Below are 15857 nucleotides of genomic sequence, written 5' to 3' on the forward strand. Positions count from 1 at the left end.
TCATCGGCCAGGGCAGCTGTAGCCGTGGACCCCTTTGGCTTCTGGTCTCGGATGAACTGGCGGAGATCCTCAGGGCAGTTCCACAAGAGTTGCTCCGTGATGAACAAGTCCAGGATCTCCGGTCCGGTGGAAAGCTGCAGGCCTTGGGTCCAGTGGTCGGCAGCTCGGGCAAGTGCCCGCCGGTGGTCAGCCCAGGAGTCCTTTGGTCCCTTTTGCAGGGTCCGGAACTTCTTGCGGTAGGACTCTGGAGTGAGGTTGTGCTGTTGGATCAGGGCCCGCTTGATGGTGTCGTAGCCCTGATCTGCCTCAGCAGGCAAGTCCCCAAGGATATCCAGGGCCTTACCCCTTAGACGGGGGGTCAGGTATTTGGCCCACTGATCCTTGTCCAGATGGTGCTGCAAGCAAGTCCGTTCAAAAGCAGTCAGGAAAGAGTCCAAGTCTCCATCCTTCTCCAGCACTGGGAAGTCCTCAACACGGACCTTTGGAAGTTTGGTGTTTTGAAGGTCACATGTGGCTGATGAGGGCCGGAGCTGAGCTAGCTGCAGCTGGTAGTCACGGTCTGCCTGTCGCTCTCGCTCTCGCTCTTCACGCGCTGCCTGCCGCTCCGCAGCCTCACGCGCTGCTTGCCGTTCCGCAGCCTCAGCGTCACGCGCTGCTTGCCGCTCCGCAGCCTCAGCGTCACGCGCTGCCTGTCGCCCACGCTCGGCCATGAGTATCTCGTAGGTATCCCGGTCTCCAGCCATAAGCCTGGCCAAGGCAGCTTGAAGGAGGGCCTCTGCACCTCTCAGGCCGGAGGGATTGGCAAGTGGTGATCTGCGGCACGCTGCAGAGCCAGGTGATTCACTGTCCATTGCAGAGCGGAGGGCTGGCATCTGGCTCGTTGAGGACCCTTGGGTGAGCTGCTCCTCATCTTGTCCATAATTGCCAGGTTGTGCAATGTCCTCTGCAGAGCTGTTCTCTGGCGTCGGGCTCTTGGAGGGCTCGTGGACAACCTCCTCATCGTCTCTGGCCTGAGCATCGGCCCTTCCTTTGGCTTTGCTCCTGGTGCCATCAGCCATTCTTGCAGACTTTGGTCACTGACACAGAACTGCCACCTGATGCACCCACACACCTTACAGTATCTGCACTCTGACACTCTAGTGTTGAGCTAGTCTGAAGACCCCAGCAGCCACAGCTGCTGCAGGCAGTCTTTAGTGTCTGGGAGTATGGGTCTCACACTCACACACACTATTATCTCGATCCCACCGCTATGCCACCAATATGTCACAAACCACCGGGGGGGTCACTCAGAAATCCCCCGCGCTGGCTACCAGTACGTCACAATCGGGGGGTAACAAGTGGGGGTCACCCCTCCTTTATACCTCCCGACCGACAGACAGAGCACGTGACGCGCTCTCTAGCGCCCCTCTTATAGTCAGGCCAATTATGGAATTGCCCGACAATAAGCAAGGAGGCCGCTATACTACTTATGCCGATTATTGAAGGGTCCCCAGTGAGAGTAGGGTATATATTCCCCCGACCTCCGCGGGCGGAATATATAAAACCTCCCCGGATCTCACTGGCCTCCCCACAATAATCCTTGGCACAACTCGCTGCCACCAACCGCTTCACGGTAACTATTAGCCGAACACACAGACGTGGGATTCAAGATCGAGATAACAGAACAGCCCAAGATTAATTATATAATTTAATCAGCCTAAAGCACACTAGAAACTACAATATATACAATAGGGAATCTACAGAATATACATATGTCAGAGTACAGTTACAGATAAAGCATGGTTTACAAACAGGCATACACAGTTCCAGCAGTTACCTTGTGCGTCTGGCCACAGGGGGGCGCTGTAGACCAGGTTTCCAGGAACTCCCACAGATGTTTCCTACACGTGACCCCCAGCGAAAGAACACTGGAAAATGGCCGAAGTAGGGTTATCAACCTGGGCAAATCCAGGTCCCCTCCTACCTTCGTGACCTCAGAGGGAGCACTGCTCCACCCCTGGCTGGAGTTATGGACAAAATCCACAACATGGAATATGGCCATAACTTGGCCTGGGAGCGTCGTAGGCGGACGCCAATGCTCTCATTGTGACAGTTATGAATTTAGCTACAGAATGAGAGGACTCATGACTTGTCTACTAGTTCCCCATTGGCTGATATCACGCCTGGGGTATTTCCCAAGCTCCCGCTCCCATAAAAAGGGTGTGCCAGCATCGTCCGCATGCGGAGACACCATTTTTATGGTTGCCATATTTATCGGAAATATGGCTTGCGAGATATGAACCATTTTTTACTGGAGTCGTTCTGTCTGGATACTTCCAAGCTTGCTAATTAGATAGCAGCTCCTACCACAGGGTCACGGCAGGGAGTCCTCCTGTGTCCATTGTTCCCACATCATCTCATCTCCATATCACAGGAGATGGCCATGGAGGTGTGACACCTTCACAGATGCTGGACATTGAGGACAAGAAGGGAGGGGGGCACTGCCAGGGAGTGATGAGCGATTATGACTGGAAGTCATAATTCATCTTCATATCCCGGGATTTGCCTCACAGTCATCTTGGTCTCATTATGTTAAAATGTGAACATGATGAGGAGGACTGTTTAAATACCAATTCTAATTAAACCCCAAAATGTATAGGGCGAGTCATGGATCAAACACCTGTTGTAAATTTTTCCATCAAGCTCTTTGTTAGAGAACAAGTTGTGCAAAAAGTAATGAAACATTGAACAGTTGGACATGTGCATTCAAAAGTTTAGAGAAGGTCACATTAAGTTCACCTGAAAAGGTCAGACTGGATTTTAGGATCATCCTGAAATTTCACCCCAAAGCCAATTATACCTAACTTTTTGTTAGTAGTGTACAGTTAGGTCCAGAAATATTTGGACAGTGACACAAGTTTTGTTATTTTAGCTGTTTACAAAAACATGTTCAGAAATACAATTATATATATATATATATATATAATATGGGCTGAAAGTGCACACTCCCAGCTGCAATATGAGAGTTTTCACATCCAAATCGGAGAAAGGGTTTAGGAATCATAGCTCTGTAATGCATAGCCTCCTCTTTTTAAAGGGACCAAAAGTAATTGGACAAAGGACTCTAAGGGCTGCAATTAACTCTGAAGGCGTCTCCCTCGTTAACCTGTAATCAATGAAGTAGTTAAAAGGTCTGGGGTTGATTACAGGTGTGTGGTTTTGCATTTGGAAGCTGTTGCTGTGACCAGACAACATGCGGTCTAAGGAACTCTCAATTGAGGTGAAGCAGAACATCCTGAGGCTGAAAAAAAAGAAAGAATCCATCAGAGAGATAGCAGACATGCTTGGAGTAGCAAAATCAACAGTTGGGTACATTCTGAGAAAAAAGGAATTGACTGGTGAGCTTGGGAACTCAAAAAGGCCTGGGCGTCCACGGATGACAACAGTGGTGGATGATCGCCGCATACTTTCTTTGGTGAAGAAGAACCCGTTCACAACATCAACTGAAGTCCAGAACACTCTCAGTGAAGTAGGTGTATCTGTCTCTAAGTCAACAGTAAAGAGAAGACTCCATGAAAGTAAATACAAAGGGTTCACATCTAGATGCAAACCATTCATCAATTCCAAAAATAGACAGGCCAGAGTTAAATTTGCTGAAAAACACCTCATGAAGCCAGCTCAATTCTGGAAAAGTATTCTATGGACAGATGAGACAAAGATCAACCTGTACCAGAATGATGGGAAGAAAAAAGTTTGTAGAAGAAAGGGAACGGCACATGATCCAAGGCACACCACATCCTCTGTAAAACATGGTGGAGGCAACGTGATGGCATGGGCATGCATGGCTTTCAATGGCATTGGGTCACTTGTGTTTATTGATGACATAACAGCAGACAAGAGTAGCCGGATGAATTCTGAAGTGTACCGGGATATACTTTCAGCCCAGATTCAGCCAAATGCCGCAAAGTTGATCGGACGGCGCTTCATAGTACAGATGGACAATGACCCCAAGCATACAGCCAAAGCTACCCAGGAGTTCATGAGTGCAAAAAAGTGGAACATTCTGCAATGGCCAAGTCAATCACCAGATCTTAACCCAATTGAGCATGCATTTCACTTGCTCAAATCCAGACTTAAGACGGAAAGACCCACAAACAAGCAAGACCTGAAGGCTGCGGCTGTAAAGGCCTGGCAAAGCATTAAGAAGGAGGAAACCCAGCGTTTGGTGATGTCCATGGGTTCCAGACTTAAGGCAGTGATTGCCTCCAAAGGATTCGCAACAAAATATTGAAAATAAAAATATTTTGTTTGGGTTTGGTTTATTTGTCCAATTACTTTTGACCTCCTAAAATGTGGAGTGTTTGTAAAGAAATGTGTACAATTCCTACAATTTCTATCAGATATTTTTGTTCAAACCTTCAAATTAAACGTTACAATCTGCACTTGAATTCTGTTGTAGAGGTTTCATTTCAAATCCAAAGTGGTGGCATGCAGAGCCCAACTCGCGAAAATTGTGTCACTGTCCAAATATTTCTGGACCTAACTGTATGTAACACTGCACCTAGGTGCAGCGGCTGCCAGGTCCACCTGCTATGGGAGGAAACTGCAACACAACTCTATTCATTGAATAGGGCCATTTATTTTCAGCATCAGCGAGGTCCCAAAACCCATTCCCCAACCATCTCCAAGCAACGCCATAACATTCTGTTTATCATATATGAATGTAGGAAAAAGAGGATCGGCACATCCTCTGTCTCCTGTTCCATATATGAATGTAGTCATATGTGTAACTACAATGGGTGCAGGGGTTACAATAGCACCTGAGCACTGGAGCCAATGGGGCCCCAAAAGTTCTTTTGGCCTATAAGAAAAGACCAATCTATATATATAATTGCCTTATTCTGTCTGTCTGTCTTGCTCCAAAATTGTGTCCTTACGGTGACACAAAGCTGATTGGCCGCTGGGCTCGCCATGGCCCCGCCCCCCCGCACGGATTGGCCGCTCACCCAGGCTGCACCCCCACACGGATTGGCCGGCCGCTCGCCCAGGCTCCGCCCCCCCACAGATTGGCCTCTCGCCCCGGCACCCTGCAGGCATTGGCAACTCGGCCACGCCCCGCCCCCCTCACGCAATGCCCGCCAGCTCTGGCCCCGACTACCAGGTGAGTACTGTACCCCTGGGAGCCCACATCAGCGTACGCCGCCAAACCAGCCGACACATACCCTCGCATTGCTGGGGCTGGCCGGCGTATGCTGGTGTGGGCTCCCGTGCGAGCGGGGGACGAGATGCGCTGGTAACCATGGTAGCATAGTTACCAGCGCATCAAGGTCCTGCAGCGGCGGAAAATACACACATGCACACACATAACAGCACACACACACACACATCAGATCACACTCACTCTCACACACACATCACATCGCATCCACATACTCACAAACATCCTGGGATATCGCTTGCTTCTCGGCGGCGATATTGTGCTGTGAGCTTCCAGGACCTGCCGGAGGATCACATGGCCAGAAGCATGTGGTATCTCCGGATGTTGTGAGTATGAGCGCGTATGTGCAATATCATCAATGTGTGTGTGTGTGAGTGTATGCGATCGGGTGTGTGTGAGTGTATGCGATCGGGTGTGTGTGAGTGTATGCGATCGGGTGTGTGTGAGTGTGTGTGAGTGTATGCGATCGGATCTGTAAGTGTCGGCAGAGGAGCACGGCGTGATGGAGGAGGCTGGGAGGAGAGAGGCTGATCCTGGGGAAGGCTGGGATGGGGAGGCTGAGAGAAGAGAGGCTGATGCTGGGGGAGGCTGAGGCTGGGGTAGGCTGGGAGGAGAGAAGCTGATGCTGGGGACCGAAAAGGCATCAGCTGGGGACAGAAAAGGCTGATGCTGGGAGGAGAGAGGCTGATGCTGGGATGAGAGAGGCTGATGCTGGGGACAGAGAGGCTGATGCTGGGGACAGAGAGGCTGATGCTGGGATGAGAGAGGCTGATGCTGGGATGAGAGAGGCTGATGCTGGGGACAGAGAGGCTGATGCTGGGGACAGAGAGGCTGATGCTGGGAGGAGAGAGGCTGATGCTGGGATGAGAGAGGCTGATGCTGGGATGAGAGAGGCTGATGCTGGGGACAGAGAGGCTGATGCTGGGGACAGAGAGGCTGATGCTGGGATGAGAGAGGCTGATGCTGCGGGTAGAGAGGCTGATGCTGCAGGTAGAGAGGCTGATGCTGGGAGGAGAGAGGCTGATGCTGGGAGGAGAGAGGCTGATGCTGCGGGCAGAGAGGCTGATGCTGCGGGTAGAGAGGCTGATGCTGGTGCAGCATGGGGGATGGAGCACGATGGGGGGTGCGCAGCATGGGGGATGGAGCACGTTTGGGAGTGCGCAGCATGGCGCATGGAGCACGTTTGGGAGTGCGCAGCATGGCGGATGGACCACGTTTGGGAGTGCGCAGCATGGCGGATGGAGCACGTTTGGGAGTGCGCAGCATGGCGGATGGAGGACGTTTGGGAGTGCGCAGCATGGCGGATGGAGCACGTTTGGGAGTGCGCAGCATGGCGGATGGAGCACGTTTGGGAGTGCGCAGCATGGCGGATGGAGCACGTTTGGGAGTGCGCAGCATGGGGGATGCAGCACGATGGGGAGTGCGGAGTATGGCGGATGGAGCACGTTTGGGAGTGCGCAGCATGGCGGATGGAACACGTTTGGGAGTGCGCAGCATGGCGAATGGAGCACGTTTGGGAGTGCGCAGCATGGGAGATGGAGCACGATGGGGGGTGCGCAGCATAGGGGATGGAGCACGATGGGGAGTGCGCTGCATGGGGGATGGAGCACGATGGGGAGTGCGGAGTATGGCGGATGGAGCACGTTTGGGAGTGCGCAGCATGGCGGATGGAGCACGTTTGGGAGTGCGCAGCATGGCGGATGGAGCACGTTTGGGAGTGCGCAGCATGGCGGATGGAGCACGTTTGGGAGTGCGCAGCATGGCGGATGGAGGACGTTTGGGAGTGCGCAGCATGGCGGATGGAGCACGTTTGGGAGTGCGCAGCATGGCGGATGGAGCACGTTTGGGAGTGCGCAGCATGGCGGATGGAGCACGTTTGGGAGTGCGCAGCATGGGGGATGCAGCACGATGGGGAGTGCGGAGTATGGCGGATGGAGCACGTTTGGGAGTGCGCAGCATGGCGAATGGAGCACGTTTGGGAGTGCGCAGCATGGGAGATGGAGCACGATGGGGGGTGCGCAGCATAGGGGATGGAGCACGATGGGGAGTGCGCTGCATGGGGGATGGAGCACGATGGGGAGTGCGGAGTATGGCGGATGGAGCACGTTTGGGAGTGCGCAGCATGGCGGATGGAGCACGTTTGGGAGTGCGCAGCATGGCGGATGGAGCACGTTTGGGAGTGCGCAGCATGGCGGATGGAGCACGTTTGGGAGTGCGCAGCATGGCGGATGGAGCACGTTTGGGAGTGCGCAGCATGGCGGATGGAGGACGTTTGGGAGTGCGCAGCATGGCGGATGGAGCACGTTTGGGAGTGCGCAGCATGGCGGATGGAGCACGTTTGGGAGTGCGCAGCATGGCGGATGGAGCACGTTTGGGAGTGCGCAGCATGGGGGATGCAGCACGATGGGGAGTGCGGAGTATGGCGGATGGAGCACGTTTGGGAGTGCGCAGCATGGCGGATGGAACACGTTTGGGAGTGCGCAGCATGGCGAATGGAGCACGTTTGGGAGTGCGCAGCATGGGAGATGGAGCACGATGGGGGGTGCGCAGCATAGGGGATGGAGCACGATGGGGAGTGCGCTGCATGGGGGATGGAGCACGATGGGGAGTGCGGAGTATGGCGGATGGAGCACGTTTGGGAGTGCGCAGCATGGCGGATGGAGCACGTTTGGGAGTGCGCAGCATGGCGGATGGAGCACGTTTGGGAGTGCGCAGCATGGGAGATGGAGCACAATGGGGGGTGCGCAGCATAGGGGATGGAGCACGATGGGGAGTGCACTGCATGGGGGATGGAGCACGATGGGGAGTGCGCTGCATGGGGGATGGAGCACGATGGGAAGTGCACACCTCCCCCCAACACACACACACACACACGCGCGCGCACTGCACAACATACCAGACACACACACTGGGAACCACAAACAACTGCCCTACACAGACACCCACACACAAAGACAACGCTGCACACACAAATATACGCACATACCGCACAACACACACATTGCACAAAACATACCTCCCCCCAAAACACACCACACACACACAAACCGCGCAACACACACACAACGCTACATACACACAGCGCTCCACAAACAACGCAACACACATACAACACCGCTCTCACCCCCCGTCACACCCAGACAACACCCAGAATATGTACAGCGCCCTACACAAACACTTGGTAACTACACACAACAACATCTATATATATATATATATATATATATATATATATATAACAAAAATCATACATGAACTACACAATACGTAAATTCTAAAATACCCGATGCGTAGAATCGGGCCACCTTCTAGTAGAATTAAAAATGTCCAATAATTGGGAACCCAATTGGAGCTTTTACATTGGAGCCCATAAGCTTCCAGTTCCACCACTGAATATAGTATATATCCTCTTTTTATGTTGCTAATGGTACGGGAATGACATGGGTTACATGTTGGTTATGAATGGTTATATGATGTGGGCTAAAGCTGGTCATAGACATCACAATTATTGTTTTCTGTATGGTACAAAAACATTCAGTTCTAATTGAAACCAGTTACAACACTTGGGGTCTGTTCACAAGTCTCTTTGGACAATCTATTTGTCTGTTCTATTTTAGGAACAGAAAGCAAAATAAGTGATTTCTTGCATTACTTATGCAAATGGAGCAAAGAGGCCCCATTGATGTTGATTATTATGGGGTCTGTTTGGTGTCCACTTTTTAGAACTTAAAAAAAATCATGTATCCTGAACTATTTCATTCTAAATAAAAGGAAACTTATAAAGACCCCTTAATAATCTGTGGGGCCTTTCTGTTTCCATTTGCGCAATTGATGCAAGGAGTTACATATTTCATTTTCTGTTCCTAAGACGGAAAACAACAAATGGAATATCGTATGTAAACAGAGTCTTAGGGGTACTTTTCACACTACGACATCGCAGGTGCGATGTCGGTGGGGTCAAATCGAAAGTGACGCACATCCGGCGTTGCTGTCGATATCGGAGCGTGTAAATTCTTTTTGATACGATTAACAAGCGCAAAGCATAGTAATCGTATCATCTGTGTAGTGTCCGACATTTTCATAATTTTGCTGCAGCGACGGTACGACGTTGTTCCTTGTTCCCCTGCGGCAGCACACATCGCTGTGTGAGAAGCCGCAGGAGCAAGGAACATCAGCGTACCTGCGTCACCGTGGCTCACGCCGGCTATGCGGAAGGACGGAGGTGGGTGGAATGTTACATTCCGCTCATCTCCGCCCCTCCGCTTCTATTGGCCGCCTGCCGTGTGATGTCGCTGTGGCGCCACACGACTCGCCCCCTTAGGAAGGAGGCGGTTCGCCGACCAGAGCGACGTCGCGGGGAAGGTAAGTGCATGTGAAGCTGCCGTAGCGATAATGTTCGGCTTGCGATGTCGTAGTGTGCAAAGTACCCCCTAGAATAATCCTGAAGCATAAATTATAAGAAAAAATCTCATAGCTTGGAAAAAATATTTGTTTTTAGTAAAAGTAATACAAAAACTAGAACTAAGAATGTAGTAATTTTGTTGGTAAATCATTATGTTTATGACCAACTTTGGAGGAAGAAAATTATTGATAAAGTGATTTTATGGGGGACAATCAGCATTGGGGAAAAAAATATCAAAAGTACATTTCGTTGAAATTAATTTTAAGTTGTATATCCTTTGTTGAATCAAAAACTTACAGTATTGCATATGTTCAAGAAAATGAGCAACTGTAGACGTAAGAGTATTGTGAGTGCTATGCCTACCAACTCTTAGCTGTACAACCATAAATGCTGAGTTGAGGTAAATGTGTCTTTGAATGAGTCATCCTGAAGTTGTCTTTACTGAAAGCAGACAAACCAGAAATGTGCCACCTCTCATATTTAATGACAGATCGAGCAAGCTTGGACAAAGTAAAGGAAATAGAGCTGCAATACAAGTTGCAACTATATCAGGCAGTACTTGGCAACTTCTGTTACATGAAAAGGTATGGACAGAAGTAAGATTTATTAATCTGAACAAAAAAATTGTCTTTTTGGCCATAGAAAGCAATCACAGCCCAGCTTTCATTTGATTTTGTGTTTTTGGAATATAAAAGCTGCCCTGTGACTGGTTGTTAATGAGCAATTATGGGCAACAAAGACAGTTTTTCTTTGAAGTAGTTTTCATATATCTGCCTTTTAGACACTTATATAACTTATTTAGATCATTCGGCACATTCTCGGAAATATTATCCTCTAGCAGCTATCTTCTGACCCCTTTGGGTCTGCATGGTTATGTCAGTAAAGTCTTGTCGATCAATGGATCCCTTTGGAAAATCGATGTCAAAGCATTCCTGTTTGGGGGGTGGTCAGTCATTCATACACAATGGATGGCCAATATTTATCTAAAGCATTATTATTATCTGTGAGGGCCACCAATGAGGTGCTGATGAGGTGCCCCTTAGTTGTTGATGAGGTGCAGCTGGGGAGGTAGTTGGAAGCGCTCATGTTCTCAGCAGCCTTATTTAGTTTAGCCGCATATTTGACTCATTCAGTACTTGAGTGTACTTTACTAGTTTCAGAAGTCAACGTGGCCTTTCTGGTGAGACCTGGGCATTATCTTGGTCTGTCTCATGAGGCTTTGAAGGGTATATCCAGGCTTTACATTTGTTGCTACCTACCTGCCTGTTGTGCCTGGCGCCATTCACTGCCGTCACAGACGGCTTCTGTTGGCAATTCTTCCGCTGACGTCTCATCAACAGGGCAGTGGCTTCTCATTCACTCTGCTCTGTAGACTGACAATGTCAGTTAGATCCAACAGATGATCGGCTTTCCACCCTCAAACTTTGGTGCACGTGGAAATCAGTCCAGGAAAGAAGAAAAAGAACCCAGCACTTAAATACATTCATTCCATTTTCTTGCTTTATTCACCTCTTGAACATTTCAGCTCTATCTGACTACTGTTGAAAGCTTGGGATGAAGCTGAAACGTTCAATAGATGTATAAAGCAAGAAAATGCATTGCATGTAGTTGTTCTTGTTCTTCTTTCCTGGGCTTCTCCAGTTAGCAGTGGGTAGCCAACTGTCAATCAGCATGACATTGGCTGTCCAGCCTAATCTACAGTCTAGAGTGGTAAGGAAGCCTCCGCTCTATTGGCGAAGCCACTTTATTGCCAGCAGGAGCATTATTTACCACTCTGTGCCGGTGAAAAACGGCGTCGGGCCCAACAGCAAGTAGGTAGCAACTACCCGCCTGTTAGTGCTTGGGCACATTTTTTTCGTTTTTAAAGTCCCAGATATACCCTTTAAAAGAAAAAATTTAGAACCTTTTGATCTTAAGTCTAAAGTCAACTTATCAGGCAGTGATTCCAACTATGATCACAACTATAAAAGTCCACAGCCTAAAATTGGCTCATAAACCACAGCTCATAATTATCCAGCAAAGTGTTTCAAAGCATCCTTACTAACATGAGTTAACATGCATTTTTAAACAATAGTAACAGTTAAAAGAAATAAGAAGACGATATTTAGCTTTAAAGGATTAGTCGGATATAGGTAGAGTATGCAAAGGGAACAAAAAATTCTGCTCAAAAGCACTTTTTACAGCAACTGTCTATTTTTACATTATTCTTTAAAGTATTTTAAGAATCTCTTTTACTTATCATTTGTGGAGGTATAATGAATTGAACTATAACCATAAGAATAAAAAAATATAATGACATGTTCAAAATGAAAATGTATAAGTGCCCCTCTGGGTTTCAGTAAGCCATGTTATCTTATAGCATGGGACCATCTATGAAAATAATGAAATCTTATCAAATGAATTATCACAATATAAAATGCAGTGCTTTATGATGACATCAAATAAAAACAACATAAAAATAAAATGAAAGCAAAATAAAAAAAAAACATGGAAAAATAAAATGATCTCACGTTCAAAGTCAAGGAAAAAAGTGGGACACTGTTCTAGGTCGCTATATGACAAGACTTTTAGAAGGTTCCCCATCTGACACCTAGAAAAAAAGACAAAAAGGAGGGAATGATGGAGGGAAACAGTGTGATAAGCAGGGGAAAGTGTGCCCTTAAATTGGTTCTCCAGGATTTGGAAATTGGGGGCTTTGATTTCAGCATGAAATGTTGATACTTTTCATGGTACAAATACTCTGTCCAAAACCCAGAGAACACTACACCTTTTAGAGATTTTACACAATACCTATTATATTCAAAGCAGATCAGTCACCAGATTTCTGAATACAAACTACTTGCATATTTAAAGAGATTTCCTATACCTGATGAGGCTATTGTACTTACTTTGAAAATCCATCTAAGAATGGCTGTAAAATCATGATATTAACGTGAGCATTTTATGACAATCATGATTTTATTTCATGTCCAAATGTCCAAACTGCCCTGCCTGTCAGCTGCAGGTTGTCCTAAGCAGTGTGAGATCTCAGCAGCAGTGAGAAGGGACACTGAGGAGGTGTCATTCAGGCTAGGTTCTTTCAAAAAGAATTAGCTATTCTGTCATGTATTTTCAATGTAAGCAAACTATTCTTATTATAACAGCCCTCTTAAATACAACATTTCATCTTTTGATATACATTTATTAATTATTTTCACACTTGACAGAAGAATGAATGAGATCTAGTCTTTACCTTTTTTAATATTTAATATCAGTATTAAACTACAGTAGCACAAATATCTCTTCTGCTGTGAGGGCAGAGTCAGACTGACCTACAATACTAATAGAAAAACCTAGGTGGACCCAGGCACTGGCACAGGAATGGGCTCCACTAGTCCATCCATTTAGAGCTGACTTTAGAGCCATATACAGTGCCTTGTGAAAGTATTCGTCCCCCTTGACTTTTTCAACCTTTTCCCACATTTCAAGCTTCAGACATAAAGATAAAAATGTTAATGTTATGGTGAAGAATCAACAACAAGTGGGACACAATTGTGAAGCTGAACGAAATTTAATGCTTATTTTAAACTTTTTAAAAAAATAAATAACTGAAAATTGGGGTGTGTAATATTATTCGTCCCCTTTACTTTCAGTGCAGCAAACTCACTCCAGAAGTTCATTGAGGATCTCCGAATGATCCAATGTTGTCCTAAATGACTGATCATAAATATAAGCCACTTGTGTGTAATCAAGTCTCCGTATAAATACACCTGCTCTGTGATAGTCTCAATGTACTGTTTAAAGCGCAGATAGCATCATGAAGACCAAGAAACACAACAGGCAGGTCCGTGATATTGTTGTGGAGAGGTTTAAAGATGGATTTGGTTACAAAAAGATTTCCAAAACTTTAAACATCCCAAGAAGCACTGTGCAAGTGATCAAAATGAAATGGAAGGAGTATCATACCACTGCAAATCTACCAAGACCCGGCCGTCCATCCAAACTTTCATCTCAAAAAAGCAGAAGACTGATTAGAGATGCAGCCAAGAGGCCCATGATCACTCTGGATGAACTGGAGAGATCTACAGCTGAGGTGGGAGAGTCTGTCCATAGGACAACAATCAGTCATATACTGCACAAATCTGGCCTTTATGGAAGAGTGGCCAGGAGAAAGCCATTTCTCAAAGATATCCATAAAAGGTGTCATTTATAGTTTGCCACAAGCCACCTGGGAGACACACCAAACATGTGGAAGAAGGGGACGAATAATATTGCACGCCCCAATTTTCAGTTTATTATTTTTTATAAAAGTTTAAAATAAGCAATAAATTTCGTTCACCTTCACAATTGTGTCCCACTTGTTGTTGATTCTTCACCATAACATAAACATTTTTATCTTTATGTTTGAAGTCTGAAAGGTGGGAAAAGGGTGAAAAAATCAAGGGGGCCGAATACTTTTGCAAGGCACTGTATTTGTCACTAGGGTTGAATTTTATGGAATTATTCACAAATGCCATATTAGAAGATACTATGGATGATATGTCTGGTATATAGTTGATATCTTCTGTATATAAATAGGTAGCCCATAATTTTATTTTTTGAGCCCAAGCTTGAGCATAAGAGTACTCTGTTGTGCAATAGTCCATATAATGAGAGATACCGGAAATAGAAACATATACATTTCATCCATAACTCATTCTGTGTAGTCCGGGTCCAGAACAGAACTTTATCTAAAGTCTAGCAGAACCCGAACTTCCATGGGTTCGCTCATCTCTAGCTACCACAACTCTTAAGCAATTGCTTCTACCTCACTTAGACCCAATTCACCTAGTGTGCCCGAAACCTGCATCAAGGCTGAGCCGCTGTAGACTCACTATATTTTACAGGGAAACAACTTGGACATTAAGATCAGATGCTCCACTTGAATTTAAAACATCAATCAGCATCAGAGTAACATGCATTCAATTATCAATCAACCTACGTCTATGGGCGCATTCACACATCACAGTCAAACAGAGTAATCATAGTACAAAACATGACTGAATCATGCATATAAGTACTGTATGTGCCTACAGATGGGGTAGCTTTATTACGTTCTTGCTATATTCTCCCAAGGGGAGTCTGTCACCCCTGAAACACAATTTAGACTAAGCACATTGTTATATAGCGGACTCAACCCCTATAAAAGTCATACCTTTGCTGTATAAATCTGTCCTTCAGTTGTGCAAAACTGTTCTTTATTCTTCTATGCCAATTAGGGTACTAGGTGGCATGGCTGGGATGCTTCAATCCACCTTTCCATTCCTCATATTTGGATACCCCACGGGAGTTCCTGAATGGCAGAATGCAAACACACAGCTCTCCCCTCTCACAGTGGAGGCAGAGTTACCCAAATTCAGGAGGAGAAATTTTTATAGGGGCCTACATGACTTTGTGGCTAATTTAAATTGTGTTTTTTTGGAAGGTCAGACTCCTCTCAGAGCTACTGGAGTTTTTGCACAGTTTTTCTCTGCGAAAGCTTTCAGTATTTTTCTACTTCTCTTTTTTTGGATGAAAGACTAAATGTTTCCATCTTCCTTGACTGCCAACAGCACACAGCATCCAAACATAGCATTTGTTTCTATACCACTTAAAACTCTTTCAGAGCTGATGCAAGACTAGTAGCTGCTTCTGCTTATTTTGGTCTGGCAAAGAAAAGCTGTTACTGATTCTATCAACTTAGGAAAGGCTTAGGACTTGGACTGAGGTCCACTGATAATAAAAATCTTTTATTGATCTATTAAAATCTAGTTTGCCAAAATCAAAACCATATGCTTGCATCTCAGGACTAGCCATACATTTAGTATGCTACAAGCTGAAATAAGAAATACAAAATCATAGCTTAGTTATGAAAAAGGATTCAGTATATACTGATGATATATTGTTAGAATCAATGTGTGATTGGTCAGGGTCCAGAGGTGGAAATCCCGACAGATATGATGAGACACATGATTCATTTAGACAGTAATAATATATCAGAAAACTGAGTACACCCCTCACATTTTTGTAAAGATTTTATTATATCTTTTCTAAGTGAAAATGGTCAGATTGTGGCCAGTTAGCCATTTGCCTCCCCAGTGTCAAGTAATTACAACGTCTTAGGTGTGAATGGGGTGCAGGTGTGTTACATTTGGTGTTATTGCTCACACACTCTCTCGTACTGGTCACTGGAAGTTCAACATGGCACGTCATGGCAAAGAATTCTCTGAGGATCTGAATAAAATAATGGTTTCTCTGGAT

At 46.4% G+C, this 15857-nt stretch overlaps 1 protein-coding gene across 3 annotated transcripts in view; it reads right to left on the reverse strand.

Annotated features, from left to right (window-relative positions):
• The window catches only part of LOC142291580 (CYFIP-related Rac1 interactor A-like), a 126176-nt gene that overhangs the window by 39437 nt on the left and 70882 nt on the right, over positions 1 to 15857 (reverse strand). Inside the window, exon 2 of one of the 3 annotated variants that reach the window (XM_075336214.1) lies at positions 12110 to 12189. The exons of the other annotated variants lie outside the window; for them this stretch is intronic. Within the exon in view, the coding sequence (XP_075192329.1) occupies positions 12110 to 12182 (73 nt within the window). The 5' untranslated portion in view covers positions 12183 to 12189. The remainder of the gene's footprint in view (positions 1 to 12109; positions 12190 to 15857) is intronic. 3 annotated transcript variants of the gene reach the window in all.

This window comes from Anomaloglossus baeobatrachus, chromosome 2 (genome assembly GCF_048569485.1).
Source record: "Anomaloglossus baeobatrachus isolate aAnoBae1 chromosome 2, aAnoBae1.hap1, whole genome shotgun sequence".
In the NCBI taxonomy this organism is placed as follows: domain Eukaryota; kingdom Metazoa; phylum Chordata; class Amphibia; order Anura; family Aromobatidae; genus Anomaloglossus; species Anomaloglossus baeobatrachus.